Consider the following 21848-nt stretch of genomic DNA (forward strand, 5'->3'; position numbering starts at 1 on the left):
TGATACATTTTCTGATTTAATAAACAATACATTTTATTATATTGATTGTGTAAGAAATTCAATAAGCCCCAAAACACCAAAATCAATGCAACCCACGCCCTCTTGTATCTTATTGCTTAAAAAAAAAAAAAAATTAGTTAGAATTTATGATGAACTGACACTTTCATTTTCATACTGATGTTTGTAAAGCAAATATGAACACATTTCGGGCATCTTCAGCGAGTTCATTAAGACACTTCTAAAGTATGAAATAAATAGTAGACAGTGGCCCAGCTATTAGAGATTCCAGAACAGGAATGAATCCCAGCCAGTACTCTGCAGCTGATTCTGCAGCAAAAATACCTGAATTTGTCAGCAACTTAATAACCATAATCTTTGATTATTTTTTTATTTAAAGGAGATTTCATCACAACTTTTAGTTCATCTACTGATTTCCCTGATTTCTCAAAAAGTTTATGTAAGGAATCTGGGTCCAAACTGAAGGCATTGTAATATTTCTTTAGCTCTGACACGAAGATGGTCACATCTACACTGATTGATGCAGCTGCATTTAAAACAGGTATTGGCACAGCAGCAACTGAAGCAGAGAACAGTGCCAACTTCCATATGTTGCCCTGCAGTGCCTTCTTTTTTTTTTGTTGATCTTCAAAGTGCTATCAGTACATCTCTCTTGTGCTGGGCACGTTCCTTCTCCATTGTTTGTTCAAGACGGTCAAAATCATGAGACAGAGTTCAAATCAAGAGATCAGGAAGACAGCAGGAGATTTTAGACCAATCTTTTCTAGACCTGAAAAAGGCAAAAGTCTTTTTAAACATTTTCTTAAAAGGGTCTTTCGACACTATAGCTATCTAAAACCTTATAACAATGAACAAACACTTTATTATTAATCTTATATACATAAATCTTATTTGAAAAATATAAATGTACACTATGTGTACTGTAATAACTTTATGGAATAGTGATAAATTAGGTTAAAGGAAACCTTTAATGCAGTCGGTTTTGATTGTATCCAGTATTTTTTCTCTGTTAAATGTCTTCTTTCTTTTTTCAGCTTTAATGTTGTAGTCAATCTTTGAGCGAACAAAATAAAACTTCTTTTTCACTTTCAATATCTGCCAGATTGGCGTGGCATTTACTGAAGCGATCTGATGCGATGATGATGAAAAAACATATCGTTCAAACTGAACCTGTTTGAGATACTCATCAGCTTTAAATCTGGGGGTTCCAATGCCAGGGAGATCCCACAATTTCACAGTTGGGAATTTTGGATAAGGGTAAACAGTAGGCTCTGTAGTGGTCTCTACAACACCAGTTTCTACAAAGCTTTTATCTTCACCCCCAGACCCCTGAAGGCATTAATAAATGTGGACTTTCGAGATCCGGACTCTTCTGTTACAGCAATGTTCAGTTGTCCAAAGTAATTCTTAATCTTGACAACAGCTGATGGCAGATCTTCAGTGGCTAGTGACATTGTAATTTCTTTAATTGCAGCATCATCGATAATGACATACTCCTCCTCTATCAAAGAAATAAAAGTAAATAAAAACACATTTTTAAACACACACCATAAACTGGTCCCCTTAAAGCATGTATAGTGAAAATTCTAAATTGAAAAAGTTCAATTGTGCACATACAGAGGGTAGAAATATATACCTCTTATGTTAAATTGCATTGGATTTCAAGTTAAATTTAAATGAAAATCAAGCATTTTAACATAAAACCTGCATATCCTTTGAGACATTGGGTATCACAGTCTGATGAGAGCAAGGTAGACACATTTAGGCATAATTCAAAAGGATATGTTTAGCACAAATTTAAAACACCTTATCACCCAAAGGATACCTCACACATGGTGAAGCATAGTGGTGGCAACATCATGATTTAGGGCTCTTTCTGTTTAGCTGGGACTGGGGCTCTAGTCAAGATAGATGAATTGTGGATAAGTCTATCTGTTTGGTCTGAAACCTACTGTACAGGCCTCTCTTAAGACAACTGAACCTCTTTCAACATAAAAATGATCCAAAGCACAAATCCTGTTAAGTTAAGAAACGGTTGCTCCAGAACAAAATATCAGTGTTTGGGAATGGCCAAATCAGAGCTAAGATAGATCCTTATCCAAAAAAGTGGATGCTGTATTAGTTAAAAAAAATCCCTAACATGAATGTTCGCACTTTTAACTTAAATAGTTTTGTTTGCTATAACATATTGAAGGTGGAAAGGATCTGACATGATCTTTTCACATCACAAAAATTCAGCAAATTTACCTGAGGTGTGTAGACTTTTTCAAAATGAAAAAAAAAAAAGAAAAACAAGAACATAAAAAAAGAGACCACAGTACTGTATGTATCCTTGATAAATGCTGTACAATGGCAAATTGGATGTTGCAAAGCAGACAAAATTTGCTTTTCATTTTGGGTCATGTGCTTATTCAAATCAAACCAAATGTTGTTTTTCATTTTATTCACTTTCATTTTATTTGGTCATGTATCCAATTTCCCATTAAACCCTTATTACATTTAAACTGTACCTTGTACCCCTGTAAATTATAGATAACAATATACAATGGAACCTTGGATTGTGAGCATAATTCATTCAGGAAGTATGCTGGTATATCAAAGCACTCATATATCAAACAATCAAAGTGATTTTCCTCATAAGAAATGGAAAATGGAAACTCTGACGATTCATTTCACACCTGCATTTACCTTTAAAAAAAATCATGTGTTAGACGAGAGCAGAATCAGGAGGGCTGATGTGTAGGACGCGTTTCACACACACACACACACACTGCCTCCCATGTTCAATCCTACATTCTTCACTCATATAGTCAACATCTGTGTGTGCTTGTACTGTTTAGTATAACATTGTGGACATGTGTGTGCGTGTGCACATAAAGCTTTTTTGTGTTGGGATTGTTCTTAACTGTACTAAAAAAAAGTTTAAAAAACTGTAATAGTGCAGGGGATTGTAGATTGGAGAAGTGATTCTGTTGGGATGTGTAATTATCTCTAAATAGAATCATTACTCGCACTGCTACAGCCCTTTTAATTTTTGTCCATGGGGTCTTTGCTGCAGTGCTAAAGAACAGTTCCTACGCTTGTGCACAAAATGAAAAAATGTACTACTGTACTTGTATATCAAGACCTCGCTGTTTAACAAAATAAAATTAATAAAAAAATTTTGCTCATCTTCCAAAACGCTTGCAGACCAAGTTACTTGCAATCCAAGGTTCCCCCTGTGCTTGGTGGGCTTCCTCCAGGTACTCTTGTTTCCTCCCACAGTCCAAAGACATGCGAATAGACTACCTGGCATTTCTAAATGTCCTGTATTGTAAGAGTGTGTGTGTTTGTGTGTGTATGTGTTTGCGTGCCCTGTGATGGACTGGCATTTGCCTGATTCGGCAAGTATATAATAAGCACTCGTAAACATCCTGTAATATATCTAATGCCATTGCCATATGACACAAAAATAGAAAATATGTGGGAACAGTGTTTAAAGACCACTCCAGAGATCTAGTGTAAATATACCATAAAGCCCAAATTCTATCAGAAAAAGAGACTGATCATTTTGGGCAATAGTAGTGGTGATTAATTAGCTGTCACCCTATATTTTTTTTAGCAAGACATACAGTATCTTACTGATAAGACATTCTTTGTTTTGGCTAGCAGGATTTGGTAACACGGTGGCTTAGTGGTTAGTAAAAGTTTGATTCCTGCCTCGGGTCTACGTGCATGAAGTTTGCATGTTGCAAATTGCCTGTAGTGTGTAAATGAGCATGTGAGTGTGTGTGCCCTAAGATGGATTGGCAACCTGTCCAGGGTGTACCCCGCCTTCCCGCTTGTTTTTTTATGTGCTGAGTTTAGAGAACGTGTGGACATCAAGAGAGCAAGCGTGACTACATGGAGTCCCTGGCAAGCCTAAGTATGGAATAAAAGTGAACAGATAACTTCGTATTAGCTATGCACATTGTAATTGGAGGAACTAAAGTGAGTCAGGAAGTGATGACCTAAATACCAAAAGATAAAGATTTGGAGAAACTCAGGGATTATGCAGGGAGGTGAAGTAAATAGAATAAAGAGGTTACTAAGAACAGTAGATGGGGTAAGAATCAAAGCATGTCAGTGCTTCTGGAGTTTTGGGAGTTGACATAACCAAATAAAGTTAAAATAGGATGTACAGTATGAGCTTCACAGTTAGACCTCACACTCACACCTGAATGCTCCAGACCAGCAAACTGCCTAAAACTTCTGCTTTTATAGAGGCCTGCTGATGATCAATTTATCAAGTTACCTGGCAGCAACTTACCCTCTTAAATCCCATGGACGCAGTATGGGGACGCAGTATGGGTGAAGGGAGGGGGTGCTTAGTATTGCCCACATGTTTTTTTTCTTCTTTTTTTTAAATAAATAAATAAATAATGGCATAGTTAAATAATTATTTGTTGTTTTTCTGAGGTTGTATTTGCCTATTACAGAGACCTGCTACAATCTGAAGATTTTTATGTTTTTTTACAAAAACACATAAAAGAGGGGGTATTGATTTTTGCACATGACCATATTGATTTTAGACTAGTATTTGGTAATTTTCTACATGCAGGTGGGAAGCTGTGATAGAAAATGTGAAGTTATAAATGAGCCAATTTTATTTGTGGGGCTATTCTTTCATTCCTTTGGCTGCTCCCATCAAGGGGTCGCCACAGCAGACCATCTGATCCCGCACACAACTTGGCACAAGTTTTATGCCAGATGCCCGTCCTGACGCAACCCCATTCATTTTATCCATGCTTTTGCATTCTAGAGGATGCAAACCAGTCAATTAAAAAGAAAAAAGGATAAAGAAAGTTGTGCCATGTTGGACAAAGTAATGTTGTAAAGCAATCAAATCTCAAAACAAAGCTTTTAAAATATTTTTAAAAACCCTAGTTTTCAGAATTTTATGGAATCTAAAAGGATGCAGGTTAAAGTAAGAAGAACAATTAAAATGCAAATAAAGTGTATTGGGGGACTTTTATTACTGAGTGGGAATAGATACAGACTTTAGTAAGATATGGAAAATGATTAAATGGATGAATGGGATTAAAAGGGAGTATAGGTATTTAGTTTACTGATGGTGAAACAACAGCAGCAATGGATTAAAGAAAAGCAGTGATGATGGCAAAACAGTTTGCAAAAGTCACAGCTCAAATAATATTAATAAAAAGACAGAAAGGAGTGGAGGCTACAATTATTTTATGTGTTTATTTATTTATTTACATTTTCTGCCCATCACTTGATATTTATGTTTGCAGCTCCTGATTGATTCAAAGTACATATAACCCATGTTACAAGTTTTTTATTGTGAAACTCTGTTGGGTTCGAGGTGGTTACTGAAGGCAGGTTCAGCTGGCACTGGGTTGGTGGCATCTTGTTAATGGCAAGGTTAGGTAGGGTGGGATTTCTTTTAATTTAAACTATAAACATGTACTGTAAATAACCAAACGGTTTCATTGTATGTGCTTGATGCAAGATTATACACTTATGATAGAAATAATACACATATATCTTAATACATTTAAATATAAGGAGATGGCACAGTTCATGCCCTGCAACATGAGCATGACTTGTGGTATTTATATCTTTAGAGCGGAATATCTCACCTTGTTTTTAACAAAGACCATCACAGTGACTGAAATAATTAGAACATTTCTCCACACACACACACACACACACACACACACACACACACACACACACACACACACAATCCCAACCCCCTAGGGACTTGCTTCCAGATAGTCCTGGGCTTGGACTTAACTTTGGTTTGTAAGGGGAGAACTTGACAACAGCCCTAAATATAGCACAGAAAACTTTATTACTTTTCATTAGTAATATGCGGTAAGCTTTCTTCTGGTAAAAAGTATATAAAAGGTGCTCATAATTGTTAATCTAATCTTCTCTACCTTAATTATTTACCTTTTTTTTTTTTTTTTTTTACTTATTTAGACCCAGCAACTTACACAGCATTTGTCTGGCCAAAAAGCAGGGTTAAATTATCTCGGTCAAGCAAAGAAAACATTAAATTACTGCAGATGGGTTAATAGCTGTCCGAAGCATTTTTATAACTTGGTGGGATATGTTAAACCGTCAACTTTGTGGAAAAAATGTGTTCAGAAAAAAAATATATATTTCTACAGTAGAAATCAGAGCAATGTTCAATGGTAAAAATAAAAGAATTTTTACACACAATGCAACAAGAACTCACAGGATTGGTGATATGCAGTACAGCTGTGTACATAAGAAACCATTTGTTAGCAAGGCTAATCAGAAAAAACTTTTATGCTAGGTATCATGAAAACCTTTGAGCAATGGAAAAAGGTCAGATGAGTTCACACTGCCCCAATTCCAGAGTGATGGATGCATCAGGGTAAGAAAGGAAGCACATGAAATGATGCACCTATCATGCATAATGTACAAGCCTCTGTTATGATTAAAGCTAAAGAAAATAGAACGAAGACTTGGAGTGCGTGATAATTTAGTTTTACAACAATGAATTATATGAGGAATCATGAGTTTACCGATTTCAGAAATTGATAGATTGAAGATCATGGAATAGTCATAATTATAAATCAAAGTCCCTTTTTTTTCCCCCTACATTGACCTGATGTTTGGAAGTGCAAGCATCAGTACATCTCTCTTGTGCTAAGGAATTCCCTCTCCATGGTCTCCTCAAGACGGTTAAAATCATAAAGACTGAGGTTAAAAGAAGAGATCAAGAAGACAGCAGGAGAGTTTAGACCGATCTCTTTTAGACCTAGAAAATGGCAAATGCCTTTAAAAAAAATAAATAAATTTAGTCCTGTCCAATTCTTTTCCCCCGATTTTCTTCCCAATCTAGTCATATCCAATTCCCTTCCCGTCACTAGGGGGAGCTCCCACATTAAGGCTACTTACCTCCATCCAGCCAGGAGGCCCAGGGGCTGTCACACGTTTCCTCTGAACCACGTGTCACCAGTCGACCTCTTTTTTTTTTCGAACTACTCACTCACGCACCGTTGGGGGCGGCGTCACACACTCAGAGGCCAACGCTATTCCTCCTCGTGCGCGAGCTTGCAGACGCCCGGTAATGTGGGAGCACTAATGGTGAATACATTGGGTGACATCTCATCACCCAAAGGTCACCCAAAGGCCACCAAACCAATGGAGACGCATAGCCCGGGCAACATCATGCTTTTGGTCCGTTTCTCTTTAGCTGGGACTGAGGCCCTAGTCAAGATAACTGGCATAATAATCACTCAAAGCTCAAATCCAAGTTAATAAAGTTAAAGGACCTTAAGACTGCTGACGTCTAATCCTTGATGTCAGCACCACAAAAAACATAACGCTGGCAACTGCAGGCTGATAGAAAATCTACAGGAGCCCATTGCACACACTAAAAAGGACTGGTGTTGAGTGCTGTCCAAGCAAGTACTGTTTTAGGATTATACAGCACTTTGGTCAACTAAGTTGTGTTAAATGTGCTTTAAAAAATTATTCTGACTTAACTTGATAGTACTTCTTTACTTCTGATTTTTTAATACTGATTGATCAAATATCAAGAAATAGTCATAATTTCAATAAAAAAATGTAATGGTCAGTACTAAAAATTGTATATAGGATTAAAAAGGAAAGAATGAAATGACTAAATTCTGTGCATGAAGTGATTATGATAGCTAAATGGCATTTACTTCATCACATCAATATAAAAAAATACAAGGGAGGATAAATGGTGCATTTTTCATACTAATGTTTGTAAAGCAACTAGAAGCACATTTTGGGCATCTTCAGCAAGTTCATTAAGACAAGTCTGAAGTATGTAGTAAATAGTAGTGAAGGACAGTGGCCCTCACCCCAGTGGTACCTCACCCAGTACTCGGCTACTGCTCCTACAGCAAAAATACTTGAATTTGTCAGGATCATAATAACCAGATCTTTTGTTATTTCTTTATTTAAAGGCGATTTCATCAACTTTTAGTTCATTTACTGATTTCTCAGAAAGTTTATGTAAGGAATCTGGGTCCAAACTGAAGTTATTTGTAATATTTCTTTAGCTCGGAGACCAAGATGGTCACATCTACACTGATTGATGCAGCTGCATTTAAACCAGGTATTGGCACAGCTGCAACTGAAGCAGAGAGCAGTGCCAACTTTCATATGTTGCTCTGCCGTGCCTTTATTTTTTCTTTAAATTGATTTGTGATGTTTGAAAGTGCAAGCATCAGTATCTCTCTCTTGTGCTGGGAAGCTCCTTCTCCATGGTTTCCTCAAGATGGTTGAAATCATAGAGTTTCACTGAGTTTAAAGCAAGAGATCAAGAACACAGAAGAATAGTTCAGACCAATTTCCTGAACAAAAGACAATTGTCTTAATTGTTTTAAAACAGTTACTTAAAAGGTTCTTTCTCCACTATAGCTATTTAAAACCTCATAATAATGAACAAACACGTATTACATCATTAATCTTATACATAAATCAAAATTTAAATGTACACTATGTATAATAACTTTATAGAAAAATAATAAAACCTTTAATGCAGTTCTTTCTAATTGTGTCCAGTGTCTTTTCCTTGTTAAATGTCTTCTGTTTCTTTTTAGCTTCGATGTTGCTGTCAATCTTTAAGCAAACAAAATAAAACTTATTTTTCTCTTTCAGTATCTCTGCTGCCAGATTGGCGTGGCATTCTCTGAAGCGATCTAATGCGATGATGATGAAAAAATCATATTGTTCAAATTGAACCTGTTTGAGATACTCATCAGCTTTGAATCTGGGGGTTCCAATGCCAGGGAGATCCCACAATTTGACAGTTGGGAATTTTGGATAAGGGTAACAGTAGGCTCTGTAATGGTCTCTGCAGCACCAGTTTCTGCAGAGTCTTCATTTTTATCCCCCAGACCCCTAAAGGTATTGATAAATGTGGACTTTCCAGATCCAGACTCTCCTGTTATAGCGATGTTTAGTTCCACAAGGTCAAAGTAATCCTTAATCTTACAACAGCTGATGACAGATCTTCACTGGCTAGTGACCTTTTAATTTCCTCAATTTCAGCAGCACCGATAATGTCATACTCATCCATCTTAAAATATAATTTAACATTGACATTATTTTTAAACAACCTGGTTCTCACAAAATTTGCCACAAACATCCACTTTGACTCAAGGATGTGCTAAGTACAGTTTGGTAGTCAAGAGTCAATCACAATCATTTATAAAATACCTGTAAAGCGTTATCTCAGGAATGCCAACGGGCAATTTATTCAAAATTGTCACAATTGTCAACTTGGCCAGAGGTCCTGACTGATTACATGACTGGGGGGTCACAGGTCAAGGACACTTGTGACCTTATTTTCATCCAATTCACAATTGTGAATGTGATATCTCAGAAGAGCCTTGAGGCAATTTATTTAAAATTGGCACAAAAGTTCTTTTGTTAGGTGGGCCAAGGTCACTATGACGGAACTTTCATGCCATACTCGTGACCGTGATATTTCAGAAATGCCTTAAGGCAATTTATAAAAAAAATGATACAAATAACCACCTAACGTCAACATCCGAATAATCAACTGATGAGAACAGGGCAGAAAGAGACAATATCAAAGCCATGAACAGTCTGTTCTGTCCGTTAATATAGGACTTTTGTTAAGTGTAACTCCAGCCCAGTCCGTTACGTACAGTATTTGGACCACCTGTACGAACCAACACTCTTCACTTACTCTCTGTAATTCACAGAACAAGGGGCCTCCTTTGCTGATGTTGAGCTTCAAGTGATTTTGACTGTGCAATATGACGGACCACTCTATTAGTCAAGTGCTCTCCATTTCTAGAAGATATTCTTTAACTAAATACAGCATGCTTGTAACTGAAATATTTTACTAGGCTCATAGTACATATCAATATACTGAAAAATAAGACACAAATAATATACTGTAAAACGTTTTACTTTAACCCAAATTACACTTTGTATGTTTTATTTTGTATTAGCTTCAAAACTTTACTACCTGTATGTAGTGAAGACTTTAAATACAACCACATCACAGTAAACTCCAATGTGCTTTGTCGCTCAAATGTTTTGTTTGCTATTTCACACCGATGATGAAAAAAGACTTTTAAAAGATTGACCAATATCTAAACATTTTCAATAAAAAAACATTTATTTTTAACAGGGGTGTGTAGACTATTTCAAATGAAACAAAACAAATTAAGCTTCTTTTTATGAGATTATTAGTTTAATCTTACTTTTACACAGAGTTACGACCACAGTACTGTATGTATACCTGAGAAATGCTGTACAACAATGGCAAATTCGATGTTGTGAACAAAGCAGACAAAGCTCACTAGTATTTCTTGTCATTTAGGTTAACCATGTCACGTGGTTATTAAAATAATATAAAAGAGTTTTTCAGTTCCACTTTCCTGTAATTTGCTGAATGCTTCAAGGAAATGGGTCTTGACCATAGTGTGAACAAATAGTCCTGACCTCCCTGTAAACCATTTTTAATTGCTGCTTATTCACACCTGACCCCCCAGTGTGCTCATAAAACTGTAAATCCAGCATTTACCTGTGAATCTTTGATAACAATACATTTGTTTTTCATCGCCTGGATCAGGCCCATTAAAAGTGACCCCACCCCCCATTTATCTTTTTATACATTTTCAAATCTTAACTACTATAGTGAATACTAGATTGTTATTATTTAATAAGAGATGTGCATCCAAATTTCCATATACGTCCAACGTTACCAAAAAGAATTTCAAATGAACAAAAATTATATTTAAACTAAAAATAAGTAATTATGCTTTCAGTTGACTTTTTATGTACACATCAGAGATATACCTATAGTAACTAAACTTAAGTATACTTTGGCATAGCATATTTTTAAGAAAAGTATGATTTAGTGTACTTACCATACACGTGGTTCAGGTATACCTGTTTGTAGCTTGCGCTGGAATAGTTTACAGTACATGAGTGGAACTGAACCTCGCCTTTTACGTATGTACACAGTATTATCAACCCACATAGAAACCGAGGAAAACATTTGGCTGATTTTACTGACTATTCTTTCAGTGTGTGAGAATATTATAAGAGATTTCATTTGGCAGTTTCTAAATTAACATTTATTTTAAGAGCAAAGTGTGCAGTTCTCAGTAAAAAGTTACGTAGAGTCCAAGATATTGGACTCTACGAAGCAAAGAAAACATTTACATTACTGGAATTGGGTTAAGTTGTTCAAAGCATTATTAAAACCTGGAAGGACAGTGCTGAACTGACAACTTCATGAACAAATGTGATCGGGGGAAAAGAAATCCTAAATGAATCTAATTAGAAATCATTTAAAAAGCTTAATTGTAAAAGCAAGCATTTCTACACATACACACAATCAACAGAAAAAGAAAAAAAAACTGAAAAAGCAGTCGTATGCAAGACAGCACAAAAAGTGCACTTTTGAGTAATGGAAGAGGGTCATGTAATCTGATAAGTCCCAACCGACCCTCTTCCAGAGTGATGGGCACATCAGGGAAAGAAGCGCATGAAATGATGAATCCTGCATAGTGCCTACAGTACAAGCCTCTGTGTTATGATTTGGTCAAGGCTTAGCAATGTGATGTTACAAAAAACAAAGTCAGCTTATTACCTAATGTATTGAATAATTGGAGGATCCCACCTATAGATTTTTTCATCCCTGGTGGTGGCACAGCATGAGTGGTTCTGGGGGCATAAGGAATCATTTTCACCACCAGACTGCGTGCCACAATCTACAGTAAGCAAATGACAATAGAACTGAATCTTAGAGTCTGTTATTTTTTGGCCAAGTAGTTTATGTTATGAACAATCACAATTTTACCAGATTTTTTGAAAAAGGATTGATCAAAAATCAATAAATAGTCATAATTATAAATCAATTAGTTTGTTTTAATTTTAATGGTGAGTACTAATAATTGTATATATAATTAAAGAAGGAAGAATGAAACGACTAAATTCTGCGCTTGAAGTGATTTTCATACTGATGTTTGTAAAGCAACTAGGAGCACATTTCGGGCATCTTCAGCAAGTTCATTAAGACACTTCTTAAGTATGTAGTAAATAGTAGCGAAGGACAGTGGCCCAGCTGTCAGAGATCCCAGACCAGGAATAAATCCCAGCCAGTACTCGCCTACTGCTCCTACAGCAAAAATACTTGAATTTGTCAGCAACTTAATAACCACATCTTGGGTTATTTCTTTATTTAAAGGAGATTTTATCACAACTTTTAGTTCATCTACCGATTTCCCTGATTTCTCAGAAAGTTTATGTAAGGAATCTGGGTCCAAACTGAAGGCATTGTAATATTTCTTTAGCTCTGAGACCAAGATGGTCACATCTACACTGAATGATGCAACTGCATTAAAAACAGGTATTGGCACAGCAGCAACTGAGGCAGAGAGCAGTGCCAACTTCCATATGTTGCTCTGCAGTGCCTTCTTTTTTCTTTTGTTGATCTCCAGAGTGATGTTTGGAAGTGCAAGCATCAGTACATCTCTCTTGTGCTGAGGAAGTTCCTTCTCCATGGTTTGTTCAAGACGATCAAAATCATAGAGACCAAGTTCAAAGCAAGAAATCAGGAAGACAGCAGGCGAGTTTAGACCAATCTCTCCTAGACCTGAAAAAAGGCAAATGTCTTTTTAAAACAATTACTTAAATTTAACTGTTTAAAAGTATCTTTCTCCACCATATCTAAAACCTCATAATAATATACAAACACTTCATTATTAATCTTATATACAGTGGGGAAAATAAGTATTTAATCAGCCACCAATTCTGCAAGTTCTCCCACTTAAAAAGATGAGAGTGGCCTATAATTTTCATCATAGGTATACCTCAACTATGAGAGACAAAATAAAAATAAAAAGTACTTGGTAACCTACAAACAAGCAAGATTTCTGGCTTTTTCTCGTTATCAGTATAAAAGACATCTGCCCACAACCTCAAACAGTCACACTCCAAACACCACTATGGCCAAGACCAAAAAGCTGTCAAAGGACATTAGAAACAAAATTGTAGACCTGCACCAGGCTGAAAGACTGAATCTGCAATACTGTAGGTAAGCAGCTTGGTATGAAGAAATCAACTGTGGGAGCAATTATTAGAAAATGAAAGACATACAAGACCACTGACAATCTCCCTCAATCTGGGGCTTTATGCAAGATCTCACCCTGTGGGGTCAAAATGATCACAAGAACTGTGAGCAAAAATCCCAGAACCACACAGGAGAACCTAGTGAATGACCTGCACAGAGCTGGGACCAAAGTAACAAAGGCTACCATCAGTAACACACTGCGCCGCCAGGGACTCAAATCCTTCAGTGCCAGACGTGTCCCCCTGCTTAAGCCAGTACATGTCCAGGCCCGTCTGAAGTTGGCTAGAGAGCATTGGAATGATCCAGAAGAGGATTGGGAGAATGTCATATGGTCAGATAAAACCAAAATAGTACTTATTGGTAACAACTCAACTTGTCATGTTTGGAGGAGAAGGAATGCTGGGTTGCATCTAAAGAACACCATACCTACTGTGAAGCATGGGGGTGGAAACATTTTGCTTTGGAGCTGTTTTTCTGCAAAGGGACCAGGACGACTGATCCTTGTAAAGAAAAAAATGAATGGGGCTCTGTATCGTGAGATTTTGAGTGAAAACCTCCTTCCATCAGCAAGGGCATTGAAGATGAAACGTGGGTGGGTCTTTCAGCATGACAACCGTCGCAAACACACCACCCGGGCAAAGAAGGAGTGGCTTTGTAAAAAGCATTTCAAGGTCCTGGAGTGGCCTAGCCAGTCTCCAGATCTCAAAAGAAAATCTTTGGAAGGAGTTCAAAGTCTGCGTTGACCAGCGACAGTCCCAAAACATCACTGCTCTAGAAGAGATCTGCATGGAGGAATGGGGCAAAATACCAGCAACAGTCTGTGAAAACCTTGTGAAGACTTATAGAAAACATTTGACCTCTGTCATTGCCAACTAAGGAGATAACAAAGTATTGAGATGAAATTTTATTGACCAAATACTTATTTTTCACCATAATTTGCAAATAAATTATTAAAAACACCTACAATGTGATTTCCTGGATTTCTTTTTACTTTTGTCTCTCATAGTTGAGGTATACCTACTGTATGATGAAAATTCTATAGGCCTCTCTCATCTTTTTAAGTGAGAGAACTTGCACAATTGGTGGCTGACTAAATACTTTTTTTCCCCACTGTACATAAATCATAAAATGTACACTATGTATAATAACTTTATGGAAAAATAATAAAATAAAACCTTTAATGCAATTGTCTCTGATTGTATCCAAGGTTTTTTCTTTGTTAAATGTCTTCTTTCTTTTTTCAGCTTCGATGTTGCTGTCAATCTTTGAGCGAACAAAATAAAACTTCTTTTTCACTTTCAGTATCTCTGCTGCCAGATTGGCGTGGCATTCTCTGAAGCGATCTGATGCGATGATGATGAAAAAATCATATTGTTCAAATTGAACCTGTTTGAGATACTCATCAGCTTTGAATCTGGGGGTTCCAATGCCAGGGAGATCCCACAATTTGACAGTTGGGAATTTTGGATAAGGGTAAACAGTAGGCTCTGTAGTGGTCTCTACAACACCAGTTTCTGCAGAGCCTTCATCTTCATCCCCTAGACCCCTAAAGGCATTGATAAATGTGGACTTTCCAGATCCAGACTCTCCTGTTATAGCGATGTTCAGTTCCACAAGGTCTAGTTGTGCAAAGTAATCCTTAATCTTGTCAACAGCTGATGGCAGATCTTCATCGGCTAGTGACTTTTTAATTTCTTCAATTTCAGCATCATCGATAATGTCATACTCATCCATCTACAAATATAATTTAAAATAATCACATTATTTTCAAACAAATAAACTAGTCCCCACAAAAATATGGCACAAACATCCACTTTGACTCAAAGATGAAGTGTGTACAGTTTGTTAGTCAAGGGTCAAAGGTCACCTCACAATCATTCATACAATACCTGTGAAGCTTTATCTCAGGAATGTCATCTGGGAATTTATTAAAAGATGGCACAAATGTCAACTTGGCCTGAGACACTTGTGACCGCATGTTCATCCAATTCACAATTGTGAACGTGATATCTCAGGAGAGCCTTGAGGCAATTTATTAAAAATTGGCACATACAGGTGAAACTCGAAAAATTAGAATATCATGCAAAAGTTTATTTATTTCAGTAATGCAACTTAAAAGGTGTAACTAGTATAGGAGATAGACTGATTACATGCCAAGCAAGATAGTTGAGATGATTATGGCTTACAGCTCATGAAAACCCCAAATACACAATCTCAGAAAATTAGAATATTGTGAAAAGGTTCAATATTCTAGGCCCAAAGTGTCCCACTCTAATCAGCTAATTATGCCATAACTAGTGATGGGAAGTTTGAATCATTTTAGTGAGTTGGTTCTTTAAATCTCGTTCATCAAAATAAACAAATCTTTTTTGAGTCATTTAGTTCATTTTGTTTTTTTGATTAGAAATAAAATAAAATGTTGCATTTTCAATAAAAAAGATTCCCAATACGTCTACATACACAAATTTTGACTATAGTTCCAGTAATCAAAATATTACAATGCAGCTAAGAACATATTATAATAACCAAAATGAGTAGCCATTATATCTTCCAGTCGGAGTCGTTCATTCGGAGTTGTTCTGAATCTATTGCACTGCATAGCATCTATGGAAGTCACGTGACAAAGGAACGAACAATTTGGGACTTGAAGACTTATTGAGGAGAACTGTTCAATTCTGTTTCCAGTGTACTGCACTGCATAGCGTCTATGGGAGTCACATGACAAAAGAACGAACGATTTGGAGTAGAAGGCTCATTAAGAAAGAATTGTACATAATTGTACAGAATTGTACAATTCTGTTTCCTGTACATAACCTACTGAGGTTTTGCAATTATTTGCACATACGCGCCTAGTAGAAACTGAACGAATCACTCTCTGAGACTACTTGTTATTCTAAGTCACGTTAAAGATTGTTAAACAAAAAAACTAATCGTTCATGGATATGGGCTTCAAATGTCGTATTTCACTTGTCAAGTCGTTCCTGAACAACAAACAATGTCAGAAGCGTCTTTTCATCTGTTGCTCAGTGGTCCAAACTCCTCTTTTCTGATGAAAGTAACTTTTGCATCTTATTTGGAAACAAATAACCCAGAGTCTGGAGGAAGAATGGAGAGGCACACACTGCAATATAATTCCAGTTTGAAGTTTTCACAGTCTGTGTTGATTTGAGGAGCCATGCCATCTGCTGGTGTTAGTCCACTGTGCTTCAATAAGTCCAGGGTCAATGAAGCCGTCTACCATGAGATTTTGGAGCACTTCATGCTTCCTTCGGCAGATGAGCTTTATGGGGACTTCATTTTCCAGCAGGACTTGGCACCTGCCCACACTGACAAAAGCACCAAAACCTGGTTCAATGACTCATGGGATTACTGTGCTTGATTGGCCAGCAAACTCGCCTGACCTGAACCCCATAGAGAATCTATGAAAAGACCGAACAATGCAGAAGAGCTGAAGTTATTGAAACATCCTGGTCTTCTGTAACACCTCAGCAGTGCCACAGGCTTCCATGCCACGCCGCATTGAGGCAGTTATTGCTCCAAGACGGGCCCAAACCAAGTACTGAGTACATATGCATACTTATACTTTTCAGAGGTCCGATGTGTTCCATGTACAATCCTTGTTTTATTAATTGCATGTAATATAAACATTTTCTGAGATTGTGGATTTGGGGATTTCATGAGCTGTATGCCATAATCATTTTAAGTATGACCAAAATCACGGCTTGAACTATCTTGCTTTGCATGTAATTCTATCTCATATAATAGTTTCACCTTTTAAGTTGCATCACTGAAATACACAGTGCATCCGTAAAGTATTCACAGCGCATCACTTTTCCACATTTTGTTATGTCACAGCCTTATTCTAAGATAGATTCAATTCATTTTTTTTTTTAAGAATTCTACACACAACACCCCATAATGACAATATGAAAAAAGTTTACTTGAGATTTTTGCTAATTTATTAAAAAAAAAAAAAAAAAAACAATTAGAACGCACATGTACATAAGTATTCATAGCCTTTGCAAAATTTAGCTCTGGCGCATCCTGTTTCCCCTGATCATCCTTGAGATGTTTCTGCAGCTTAACTGGAGTCCATAAATTTAGTTGATTGGACATAATTTGGAAAGGCACCTATATATATATATACACACATACACCATATATCTATAAGGTCCCGCAGTTGACGGTTCATGTCAGAGCACAAACAAAACATGAAGTCAAAGGAATTGTCTTGAGGCACAAATCTGGGGAAGGTTACAGAAAAATTTCTGCTGCAGATACTTTCCGGTTGCACTGTATGAACTTTGCACGATATTCTCATTTTTCAAGTTTCACCTGTATGTTCTCCAGTTAGGTGGGATGAACTGAATATACTTTGGAGGTCAAAGGTCGAAGGCCAAGGTCACCATGACATCACTTTCATGCCATACTCGTGAATGTGATATTTCAGGAATGCCTTAAGACAATTTATTAAAAATGACACAAATAATCACCTACCGTAGCTTTAATAATCAACTGATTAGGACAGGACAGCAGGGGACAATATCAAACTTTTGTTGAGTGTGACTCCAGCCCAGTTAATTGCTTACAGTATTTTGATTTCGGTGATTTTGATTGTGCAATATGACAGACCTCTTTATCAGCAGAGGTGGGTAGTAACTAGTTACATTTACACCGTTACATTTACTTAAGTTAAAGTTTTTGAAAAAAATTTACTTCTATGAGTAGTTTCACTGCACCATACTTTTTACTTCTACTTGAGTAGATTTGTGAAAAAGAAGCGCTACTCTTATTCTCTTATTCTCGCTACTCTTACTCTACACTTGACTCATTACTTTTCTAACCAATTATTCTACACATTAGATATTATTTATTGTTGCCCGTTTGACTAATCAGCCACAACAACAATAAACACATGTAGTCAAATGACCAGACAGAAATGCTGCTTATAGCGGGGAAAAAAATTTCAGCCATGGTAGACGGTGAAGGAAACATGTCGCGGTTAAGTACAACATAAGTACCACATGTTAACAAAAATATGTATGTGCTTTTCAGTCAAATGTTTTGTTTGCTATTTCACACTGATAATGGAAAAAGACTTAAAAAAATTATCATAGTTAAACATTTAAATTAAAAAAGCATGCATTTTAAACAGGGATATGTAGACTTTTCCAAATGAAAAAAAAAATAATTAAGCTTCATTTTATGAGATTAATATATTAGTTTAATCTTACCTTTACACAGAGTTACGACCACAGTACTGTATGTATCCCTGAGAAATGCTGTACAACAATGGCAAATTCAATGTTGTAAAGCCACTCCTTCATTGCCCGTGCAATGAAGATGCTGTGAACAAAGCAGACAAATCTCAATAGTATTTCTTGTCATTCAGGTTAACCATGTCACATGGTTATTAACATCAGAAAAAGAGATGTCTTTTTCAGTTTCACTTTCCTGTAATTTCCTAAGTGCTTCGAAGAAATGGGTCTTGATCATAGTGTGAACAAATGGTCCTGACCTCCCTGTAAACCATTTTTAATTGCTGCTTATTCACACCTGACCCCGCCTTGTACTTACCATACACGTAGTTCAAGTATACTTGTCTTGTAGCTTGCGCTGAAATAGTTTACAGTACATGAGTGGAACTGAACCTCGCCTTTATGTACACAGCATTAACAACCCACATAGAAACCGAGGAAAACATCAGTCTGACTTTACTGACTATTCTTTCAATGTGTGAGAATATTATAAGAGACTTCATTTATACTGGCTAAAAGTATAAATCTAATTACCATACACAAGTGCATTTGAGAAAATTTTATTTTTGTGTGAAAACAATAAAAATCTTTTTATAATTTATTTCAAAACGTGAAACTCTCATATGTTCTATATGTATGTAACAACACAGGTCTCACGTAAAATGCTCTGCACTATTTAAAACGGGCAAATCTGCAGCCTGCTACCCCGCGAAGTTCTGAACAGACAGAGGCGCGGACATCTAGACACGCGGTCTCCAGGCAACGCAGCCGTAAAGCAATCAACGTGAATGCCCCCTACCTGGCGGCGCGCCCATTTAAAGGTCCTGAGACCTTTGCACTTTGTTCGATCATTTACGTAGCACTGGTGAAGCATCTGGGCATCAGGACCAAAGATTAAGACTAAGACTAAGCACGCTTCAAAGAAGTCGTCAAAGACTAAAGAATAAAACCTTATATATTTGTCAAGGCTTCCCAGCCAATAGTTTGACCAAAATGTTAATTTATGAAGCTTCATTCAAGGGCTAATTGTACTAATTTTGTGTAGCAAATTATTGTAACATTGCAAGAAGCACAATTAATATGTACATGCAGCTGCACAAGTAAATGCTTATGCACATATTCAACATCTCTGAATCTTTGAAAATTAACTTAAGAGTGCACAAGCCTTTACTTAAGTGCCGAATGAGTCGGTCACATGATTCCAGCAAACACAAGGCCTTGTTTGTCAGTGGGCATGAGACACCTCAAAGTGAGGCTTCATTTGGACACTCCCCTTTTTGTTCAATACAAGCTTCGAAGCTTCTGTGTCATTGTGACATCACTAGTAGTGATGGGAGGTTTTAAGTTCGTTCTTTTGAATCTATTGCACTACATAATGTCTATGGGAGTCATGTGACAATAGAATAAACGACTCGGAGTAGAAGACAAATTGAGAAAATTTTTTAATTCTGCTTCCCGTGTAATGCACTGCATAGTGTCTATGGGAGTTACGTGACAAAAGAACACACAATTTGGACTGAAAAAACTAAAAGGTAACTACTCATTTCTGTTTCCTGTACATAACCTACGGAGGTTTTTGCGATGCTTTGGCCAATCGATGCCAATCGATGGCAGCGCAACCCCACAACCCACAGCACCCAAAGGATACGCAGTCACCAGAGCACACACCCCTAGAGCTGCCCCATAAGCACAAGGGAAACCTACACAATATTGGTCATAATGTGTAAAGAAAAATGAAAGAAAAATGTGTGGTACAAAAGTTCTACTGTGTCAATTCTACGGTGGAAAGAATTAATCTTTTAAAGTAGTTTGTAGAAATAGTATGTTGAATGTATTTCCTTTTGTGTTTACAGAAGATCTCAGCCCATAAACCTGTGCTACAATTGTGATAGTAGTGGTGAAGACTACACACAATTAACTTCTTCTTCAGTTTTTTATTCCAGAAACTCCAGTTGTTTTTTGTAATGGACAACGTTACAGAATCATATTTTAATGCAACTGCATTGCACTTTAGAAAATGTTTTTTTGTAAGTGGTATAAGGAAAGAGTTGTGACAAGTTACTTTTGATAACGTGGAGTTTGAAATGGGTTAATATAATTTCCAAAAAAAGTTGATTGCACTATAACTGTAGACTAGCGCATAACTCCTGAACAGATTCAATTCGATGTCGATTCACCACTGTACTAGGAAATCAATCTAATTATTACACCTTGCCATACAATCATGCTTAAAACAAAGACAACGGTATACAGTATACACAGTAATCACGTAGTGTGTCTTTGACTTCTCGCTAAAGAATTAACCAAAAATGAATTTTAAATAAAGCTATGCTAACCTATGATTGCTCCAATTCTGAGTGCGTGTTTACTTACATTTTTTACGAAGTAAATATTGTTGTACTCCTGGTGTATCCGATAGCGGTGAGCGTTATAACTTGTGTCAGAAGTAAAGTTAAGGTCCAGCGTACTGTGCGGAGCCGATACACTGTAACTCACTGCAGGAAAAAAGAAAGCAGAAAGCAGCTAAAAGCATGATCGGAGTTTCCGTTTGGAGGGGGACTAGAACCAAGTGGCACCAATGTAGTTTCCAGTGCGGAGAAAATCAAAGAAGGCGGCACCCATAAACTGTCAAGATACAGGCAAGACTGGTAAACCAAACAGATAGAGAAGAGCCTCCTTGAGATACTTCAGTGTGGGGTAGTTTAACAATGTGGGTTATTGGTTATGTTGGCCATTATTGCTCCTGAACCAAAGGTTAGAGCGTGTGTGTGGTCTGGTTTAGAGAGAGAGAGACAGACAGACACACACAATTTTCCAGGCTATGTTCTTCTTCCCCGTACGTTCTAGGAATGAAGAATCTTTTTTTGTGCTTTTTGTTTAGCATGACTGTTTCAGGTTGATAAAGACAACTTTACCTCCTTGGTGTGTTCAGGTGTTCCGGGAAATTCAGTGTCCCTAGGTTTCCCCGGTCGCGCGCCGCTTCAAATCATGACGTCACTCACTACCTAACGCTGAGAGGGCGAATTTTCAAACAACCCTATGCAAAATAATCGAGTGTCTTTTCGCTTTTTTTTTATTTATATATATTTAAAGATAATTTAGACCTAAAACGTGTCTGTCTGATTTGCTGGGCAAGTACAGATATCGCGACTACTTTTATTCCACGTACATTAGCTGTGTGACGGTAGATGTGATACTGATTTATTATAAATATATAAACTCTCAAAGGTAGAGTGAGTGACCGCATACTTGTGATAACCTCGATACTTTTTTTTACCCACTTAAACACCTAGTTCTATTAAACCATCTGGTTACATATCAAACACACAGGTACAGCAATTATAGGACACCACATGTTATTCACATCTATTTATCTATCTATCTTAGCACCCGCATACTGTATGATGGGGAAACATGATATCCTGAAATCCATGATATACTGTATGGATATCCATGATAAAACA

At 36.9% G+C, this 21848-nt stretch overlaps 1 protein-coding gene and 1 pseudogene across 3 annotated transcripts; both read right to left on the reverse strand.

Annotated features, from left to right (window-relative positions):
* Window positions 1-312: 312 nt before the first annotated feature.
* LOC128528847 (interferon-inducible GTPase 5-like) lies at window positions 313-10503 on the reverse strand (annotated as a pseudogene).
* Window positions 10194-21364, reverse strand: LOC128528560 (interferon-inducible GTPase 5-like). 3 transcript variants are annotated; one of them, XM_053501463.1, is made up of 4 exons: window positions 21300-21364; window positions 20758-20879; window positions 14302-14860; window positions 10194-12649 (listed from the first exon to the last, which is right to left on the reverse strand). In XM_053501463.1, exons 3-4 carry the CDS (start codon window positions 14858-14860, stop codon window positions 12009-12011), a joined length of 1200 nt encoding a protein of 399 aa, XP_053357438.1. In that variant the 5' UTR covers window positions 20758-20879; window positions 21300-21364; the 3' UTR covers window positions 10194-12008. The 3 variants fall into 3 exon arrangements, with proteins under 3 accessions (XP_053357438.1, XP_053357439.1, XP_053357437.1); XM_053501464.1 differs by lacking the exon at window positions 20758-20879 and having other exon boundaries at window positions 21300-21357; XM_053501462.1 differs by lacking the exons at window positions 20758-20879; window positions 21300-21364 and adding an exon at window positions 18704-18722.
* Between the last annotated feature and the right edge of the window lie 484 nt (window positions 21365-21848).

The sequence above is a fragment of the Clarias gariepinus genome, chromosome 8 (genome assembly GCF_024256425.1).
Source record: "Clarias gariepinus isolate MV-2021 ecotype Netherlands chromosome 8, CGAR_prim_01v2, whole genome shotgun sequence".
NCBI lineage: Eukaryota > Metazoa > Chordata > Actinopteri > Siluriformes > Clariidae > Clarias > Clarias gariepinus.